General features: G+C 37.5%; 1 protein-coding gene across 1 annotated transcript in view; it reads right to left on the bottom strand.

The window, feature by feature from the left end:
• Positions 1-8,364, bottom strand: part of ERMP1 (endoplasmic reticulum metallopeptidase 1) — a 20,397-nt gene that overhangs the window by 10,489 nt on the left and 1,544 nt on the right. The window contains exons 2-7 of the mRNA XM_009333556.1: positions 8,250-8,357; positions 7,397-7,698; positions 4,070-4,197; positions 3,615-3,720; positions 2,586-2,732; positions 969-1,061 (exon numbers count right to left, since the gene is read on the bottom strand). Coding sequence (XP_009331831.1) covers positions 969-1,061; positions 2,586-2,732; positions 3,615-3,720; positions 4,070-4,197; positions 7,397-7,698; positions 8,250-8,357 — 884 coding nt within the window. The remainder of the gene's footprint in view (positions 1-968; positions 1,062-2,585; positions 2,733-3,614; positions 3,721-4,069; positions 4,198-7,396; positions 7,699-8,249; positions 8,358-8,364) is intronic.

The following is an 8,364-nucleotide window of genomic DNA, read 5'->3' as shown; positions in this document are numbered from 1 at the left end:
ATGACTGTAAGGTAGGGGACAAGGAGGCTATTTTCCTTTGTAGCCTATAGGTACCGACCACCTTTTCCTTTCCCACAGTACAGCCAAAACATGTAATCAAAGGAGAACAATTGTTCTCAACTTTCATTTTGCTTTTGCTTGACCTGTAAAAGTGCTGACTGGCTGAAAAGTTTGTCTTTTTTTTTTTAGCTGCGATACGTTTAGCAAGAGATGTTCTACATAACCACCATGACCAGTAAAATCATCTTTCCAACAGGAATTTCGAAGTGTTACTTTCTGTCTTGCAACTGCATTCGCACAAGAAAACGTTTAAAACTCTTATTCATGCTGGTCATCTAAGTTGGCTTCTGTATAAGCTTAAAGAGGGAAATAGTCAAAATCCTGGAGACATTTAGGATTATGTTACGTTTTTCCGGGGAAACTAAAGGTCTTACTCTTACTGTAATTTTCTTTACTGCAGTCTGTCAAATAGCCTGCTATGAGCACAACCTGTCAGTAGAAAATAAATCCTGTTTATCCAGTCTGTGTGCTACCACAAAAGTTTGACTGAGATCCATTCTAAAAGAGAAACCTCTGTTGGCAAATCAGTCTCTATGCCACCAATTAACCATAAGCTTCTCATGATGAACATTAATCAATAAGGCGACTTACTGAGAGAAAAGGAACGCAGAACGCTGAACAGCCAGGTATCAATGGCTAGATTATAACCTTCATTAGATTGCACAGTTACTTTCAAATCAACATCACTCGATGCTGATAAGTTTATCTTCCCAAGTTGACCAAACATATTTCCTTTGTATTTTGAAGACATGCATTCAGCTAATTCTTTGTTCTTCAGAACCTGTCTAGCATGTTCTAAATGTGTAATTAAAATTATGAATTTCTTGTGATGGTAGTCTTACAGCAAAATGAAAAAAACAGCTACAACACTACTCTTTAGTAAATTACCGAACTCTTGAAATACCAACCTGCTCTCTGAATGGAATCTGTTAAAATTCTGTCTGATGTGTCATATTCTGTATGATAAATGTAGCCATTTTCAATAAAAGCCAAATCTATTCCTACAGAGAGAGAAAAAGCATGTTTGAAATCACGTAAACCTAAAACCTCAAAACAAACATGTGAAAGCCTCAGATGTATTTCACACAAAATGTTGCTCTACTTTGTAGCCCACTCACTATCCTTATATGAACAAAATAGTCTGCTTTGTAGAAGGAAGACTAACTGGGATTCCATGTGTATTTAAAAAAGGACACTTTAAAAACATTTTAAAATATCTGTCCTTTCTAATGTGTTGATTTGCATGACATCTGTACACAAACTGATCTCTACTGGAGAAACATATGAAAATTCTTCATCATCTCAGCTTCAGGAAAGACATACAAGGTGCTTTCCAAACACTTACTGGTAAAACATCAAGAGATCCATGCTGAAAAGTAATAAAAAGCAGCAGTGTGGGACTATAGGAACACCTCAAAATACAAGGTGTGTTCATTTTACTTCTAATTTGTAAACAGCTTTTCTAATAGCCAGTCTGAAAACTTTTAAAAGTCAAAATAATTTGTAAAAATAAACAAAAAATATTAAGAAAAAAAGGTTTCCTGCAAGATTAATTATACATTCAGTGTATCCCAAACACACCCCCCCTCAGCTGCATATGCAAAAAGCTGTTGTCTGCAATCTGAATCCTCACAATTTTGCAGAGTTTTAACAAATCAGACCTCTATTCTACCAGTGGACAAAGGGACCAAACCAGTTCTTTAACTGAATTATTTCATTTCTATTAGTTTAGGAAAAACAGAGGTCAGTGAGAACTCATTTACCATTTATGATCCAGGTATGATTCTGAACAGATAAAGAACACATTGTACAAAATCAGCTACTTTATTTTCAGGCTAGAAGCGTACTTTGGAACCGTTCAGAATATGCCAACATGTTTTGTTCTAAGAATCAATTTGGAAACACCACTTTTCTTGAAAGCAACTCCAATGACAACCTGTGCCAGACAGCAAAGATTTTACAGTTTATATTCCTTTGAATTGTGTTTGCATCGTGTGTTCCACATTTTTCCCCACTGGTCATTCTCTGCAGAATGGATAGCAAACCGTAAACAGATTAGCAAAACCAAAAACTGCTGTCCTGTGCTTGATTATGACAGAAAAAAAAAAAGTAATGAAAATGCATTAATTACTAAGTCACTATCTTTAAAAAAGATTATTTTGCTTTATCCATTAGGTACAGACATCTAATTCCTGCAAGCAGGTTGTTAGCATCAATACCAAAACATTTCAAAACAGAATATTTAATAGTGTACTGTTAATTCCTGGAGTGTTTTCCTGATTTTCAGGAAACTTTTCTACCATGTAGTTTCTTTTTGGAAAACAGCAGTCTCCAAAAAACTTTTTTACACGACAAACCAAACCTAAATGTTCTTGCCTTAAAAAAAAAGCAGGAAAATTTGCTCGAACTGAAAGTCAAAACAAATTTGAGGACCTTCACGTCCTGAACTGCAGAACAGTCTCCTTGTTATAAACTTAAGATAAGTGGTTGCATGATGCATATTGACATGTCTTCTGATAACATACCTGGAACATTGCCAAAGTCCCTGTAGATACGGAAGTCTGTATCTGCTGGGATAATACCACTCTGAAATATTTCCTGTGCCACCACAGAGGCAAAGGGATGTTTGGCTGCAACTACATATGCTTGTACCAACCAAGGATTCTCAGGTCCTAACAAAAGATGAGCAGAAAGTTCACAACAAATACTTTTTGAACTTCCATTAAGGTATGTATCTTTATGGTAATAAATAAATAATGCAAAGGAACTCGTTAGAGTCTTAACGCTGTTGCCCCACAGAGTATATACTAAGTGCATTTGTGTTGGCTGAATGACTCACATTGAGAGAAAGAATTAGTTACACTTGGGAGGAAAAAAACCCACTGGTGCCTTGAGTGTTCAGTGGCAGAGTACATAAGCCATCTCCCAAAAAAGACTCAGCACTAATGAAGAAGTCACAACTTTTAGCAGAGTTTCCAATTTATCATCTATGTATCACACCTCAAAATTGTTGGTTAGAGAAAAGCCTCTCTACTAAAGTATTCAATGCAAGTAAACAATTAAGCAGCTCCAGCAGTAGAAGGAAGTCTGCGGTCCAACTAGGATGGAGCAGAAGTTTAAGTGTAGCCTACAGAACACAGAAGTTTTGCTGCTTCCTGAGCAGCAGATGGAGTTCTAATGCCAACATTTCCCAGCAAAGATTTTGAAGGAACTGCTGTGAAAATTAAGTGAAGTATATGAAAGTATGAGTACGCAAGATATACGAGATACCAAGGTAATAAGGAGAACACCAGATTTGAGTATAAAAGGGAAATACAACTTCTGTAATTCTGTTCTACACAGGCTTCCCACCTATGAGGCAACTTCTGTGGCAGTGCTTTAGCCTACGTGTATCTAAAGACGGAGTGCAACTTATTTGCTGCACAGGGTTGGGAAGGAGGCACAGAGGTTCTCCTGTCTTTTGCTTATGCATCACTTTCAATACTCCTTCAAGTCTACATTGTTTATTATCAAGTTATCCTAGTGTAGAAACTGGACACAATGCAAGCTCATACCTGTTTGAAAAACAAGTTCTTTTCCTCCTACACCTGCTGCCTCCAGGTTAATAAAAGCTCTAATTGACTTGGCCCACTCATGTTGTGTAATGAAGCCGTGACTAGCCTTGATGGGAAAACATAAAAAATATAGATCAATTATCTTCCAGACCAGCCTGAATGTTATTTTCCATCACGTATGATAACTCAAGATTGGACAAGGCAGCCAGATCACTTACAACACAAAGAGACACAGATAATCCAAGTCTTCTAATTAAATTAATATGGACACTATTCTTAATCGAAGTATATTTTTCCCTTTGAAAACAAATACATTTTCCTCAGAATGTTAAGACTGGCATTTAACTAATATTTCAACAAATTAAATACAAGCCATATCTGCAGTTACTCTTTCCTTTGTCAGAGTCTTAATACACAGCTTTGATGTATATTTTATAATTCTGGCATATTCTCACCTGCAAAATATTTTCTTCCGCACCATTAAATAAGAATATGACAGCATGCTGCAGGGGCTCTGATGATTTTGAAAGCGTGTTAAGTATTTCAAGCATCACTGCGCAGCTAACAGCATCATCACTGGCACCTTAAAATAATCAGAAGAATAGTATGGTTTACAACAAACACACAGAATTGCAACAAAGACCAGAGAAGAAAAAAGATTTATGCTATCTCAGTCACTTAATCTAACTGAGGTACAATTATGTCAAGCTTTAGTATATTTTCTGCTACTGCTTCTACCCTGTGTCTATACTAGTTAAAAGCAAGAGCAGAAAGAAAAATAATGTTCAAAAGTTGAGCAAGTGAAGTACAAGATATCAGATCCAATACTACTGTTAAAAAAAAAGTAGACTAACCAGGCTACTAAGCAAGCAAAGTGATCATTATCTATTTTTCTAAGAACAATATGAATAAACAAGGACATAACTTTCACTTACAGCACACTCAAATTTCAAAAACTAAACATTCCCACACAAGTCACCTTAAAGCATTCTACACTGCTACAATTACACTTCCTCTCACCTCCTCCCATGCCCTGCCATTTTTTTATCTTGATTAAGCATCCATCTTTTAGCCAAGGTCTCCCACTGCCCCATTTCCCTCACTTTGGTGCAAGCTGTAGCATCTCCCTACCCCACTCTAATCAATAAAATTTGGGAGCAAACAGAGAAATTTAACCTCATTCCTTTAGGCCTGGGTTGCATATATGATGCCGACACGCATTGAGATGACAAAGACAGTGTGGTTAGGCCTCAGCATGCTATTAGGGCAGACTCAACAGCCGCTAAAACTGTTTGATTTACACATTAAAAAAGCAGCTTTTCCAAAGCTTGCAACTTGGCAAAATTTAGACATATCTGCCCCTTCCGTGAAAAGGGCATATTCCCGATACAAACACAAATCTCAGTCTACATTTTAGCCTTAGCTTATTGTAGGGAAGTACTTTAGAATAAATAAATAAATAAAACCAAAATCTTTCCAATACACTGTTTTCTAATCTATTTCTCAGACATTAATGCCTTGTTCTGCCAAAAGCTTTTTGGAAAGCCCCCCAAAAATATCTGATTTAAAGCCCTGATTGTATTGCTACCCAAATTTATCAGTAGTCTACTCTTAGCCACACTGAGTTCTTTTATCTAACTTATGCAGTGTTGAAAACTCAGCAGAGAAGTGATTATAGTTTTCAGCGAGATTAACAATCTGTTGTGCTGTGAAGCTAAGAAAAAGAAAAGTTATTCATTTCAACAGACATACAGATTTACATCTGATTAAAGCAGCCATGTGGCCACAGACTATGACACAAGCTCACAGAGAAAGTATCATCCTCAAATACTTCATCTACAGCAAAACTGACCACAGGTTAAAACAGATTTTAAGGCAAATATCAGTAACCTAAGAAAACCACATTATCAGCTACACCTGCAATGGTAATTTCAAGGATGTTTCTGCCTTCAAGTTTATTAGAAAAGAATCAAATACGCCATAAACTGAAAATTAGTACCATTAGAACAAAAGACATGTTTCAGGAGTTTACAGCTTATGTTTTTCCTTCACAAGGAAATCAAGCTTTGTAACATTGAAGCACTAATGGTTTACCCAGTTTTGCTTTACTCATTTTGTATGCATAAGCATCAACAGCAGATTATGTTTTATTATCTGTTTTTCAAATATATTACTCATTGATCACTGAGTCCTGCTGATTCTAGTTAAATAACACATTTTTGGTAATGTAAAAAAGCTGTAAGCAAGTAACTTACAGAAATACAGAACAGAAAACAAAAGGTTCTTGCTTAGGTCATGTGCAAGTTTCACACTAAGAAAACGAAAGACAGAGCAGTTCCTCACTGTTGTAGTAAAGGACTAGGCTGCTTTGTGATTAAGGGCAAGCATACTGGCCGATTTCTAGCTCCTCCACAGATTCTGTATAATCCTATACAAATCACTAATATTTTTGGCACCTCTGTGAAAGGTTGGTGAAGTACTTCACTAAGTAACTGTAAAGAAAGTAGCTGATGTAGTCATAATCTTGTGTTACAACCCATAGAAGCGAACACACAATTTACACAGAGCATCAATTTAAAGACAGTTTTCAACAATCCCTGTATTATGCTTGTGAAGTATTCTAAGTCTAGGCAGACATATTTAGACTATAAATACAGTAATTAGCATCTCTGCAGTTCCTAAAATCACAGAGCAGGTATAATAATCATGCAGTTATTAAGCTTAATTTGGAAACTCATCTTGCCTAAATATGATTGAAGAGAAAGAGAAGTTCTGTATACTATTTGTGGACAGAAAAAAAGGCACAAAGAGTATGGCAAGTGCTTTGTTTCTCTAGCTAATACTCAACTGTTTCCTCAATAATGAAGACTATTTGCATGTGCTAAAGAACAGAAGGTTTACCCCCCAAAATAAAGTATCACGTGGGGTATAAATGAAGAAACTTCAGTAAAAGCTGCGCTGCTGGCGACTGAAATCTGTACGTATTTTTCAACTGCAGTAACAGCCACACACCTGAGTGTTACAGCAAATGTTTTGGTGTGGTTTTCAGTTCCCTACCTTCCTGGCACTGTCAAACCCATGTATTTACAAAGCTGTTTACACCCTTGCTGCAATAATTATTTAACATGATTAGATTTATAAAAATGTAGAGGGACAATAAGAAGAGAGTATGCAACAGTGACAGTGAAAGTAGCAGCGAGAGAGATGTACACACTACCAAGGCAACAGTACCTTAATCTTTGATCACTACAGTCTTTTGAGACAGAAGCTCTGAATGCAGAAAGGAAAAAAAAAAAAGTGGCCTAGCTTAAGGATATCACACTAAAAATTTGAGATGAAGTACAATACCAGCAAAGGGAGGGGAAAACAGAGACTGGTTAGTGGGGGGTGGGAACAGTCTCTGGCACAAAGCATCCTGTGAAAGGAAAGCCAGGATTAAATCAGTGCAGAAGTACGGAAAGATCTGAATGACAGGTGGAAGCAGCACATGAACTACACGCATAAGCAGTGAATTACAAGGAAGGCAGATAAAACCAAACTTTCTAGAAATCCAAATACACTATCTGTAATTTGCTGCCTACCAGAAAGCAAGATTGAAATCCTGACTTTAATAGGACCAACCTGTCACTCTAAATACTGAATCTCACTGAAATCAAGCAGACTAGTTGACACATGCAGTATTCTAGCATGTGGCTATAAGGCTACTTGGTATGAGAAGACAGCGAGCCAAGCCCTGTGGCTCATGTAATATACAGAAACGCAGAACGAACATGTGGACCTACCCGGGGTATTTGGTACGGAATCAAAGTGACAATTGGATAACACTGCATGCTGAGCTCCGTTTCGGGGTTCCAGCTTCACTACGACATTGGTTATGTTTGCATAGTAACTAGTAAAGCCTCCTAAAAAGTCAATGCTGAAGGAGCCTGTGGGCCTCTGTATGTCTACAGATATCTTGTGAGCATCTGTGCTTTCTCTTTCTATTGCCCTAATTTGTTCTAAGAGGTAGTTAACTGCAAGAACTTCATTTTCTGGACTTCCAACTGTCCTGGGCCCAATTGCTGTTATGTTGTCAAGATATCCCCTGTAAGAGATAAATTACACATTCAAGATCAACACGTTCAACATTTACTATGTAACTTATCTACAACTGTAATATCTTTGTACGTTGCTCTATTTCAAAACTCAAAGTAAGTGGAAGAGACTAAAGCCAGTTAGATGGTAAGTGTAGTCCAGATGCCAAAGATCATTACAGTAATGGGCATACAGTACCGATCTTTACTCAGGTCTCCTCATCCTATCTATGACGGATGGGGAGAAGAATCAAACTACTGGTTTCCTGGTTCGAACATATCAATCCAAGAAGAAACAAAAGGGTGAGTGGAGAAGCTAAAGATTTTCTCTTTAGCAAGGTTCTGCACATGCATGCATGCTCTTCCCTGACTGTCTGAATAAGCACACTCTTAGCAAGATTTACACCAATTAAAATTTACAAAGAAACTTTCCCAGACACTAAGTCCTTTACAATACTACGAGAATTAAACTACGGAGGATGCATTGTTTGATCAGCCCAAAACAGCACCTTTAAGAGGCAGCCAATATGAGAACTGGAGCCCTGACAATGTTTTTACCTACTTTCTGCACGCGTCCGAGCGAGCTCTGAGTTCTTGCCGGGGCAGGGAGAGACACAAGCACTCTACAGAGGGCAGTAACCCAGCAACCGACGGGAGAGGCCCACACCGCCTTCGCC

The sequence above is a fragment of the Pygoscelis adeliae genome, unplaced genomic scaffold (assembly GCF_000699105.1).
Source record: "Pygoscelis adeliae isolate BGI_AS28 unplaced genomic scaffold, ASM69910v1 Scaffold501, whole genome shotgun sequence".
NCBI classification, from domain to species: domain Eukaryota; kingdom Metazoa; phylum Chordata; class Aves; order Sphenisciformes; family Spheniscidae; genus Pygoscelis; species Pygoscelis adeliae.
Note: the sequence above shows the minus strand (reverse complement) of the source record. Positions and strands in the feature narration are given on the sequence as shown.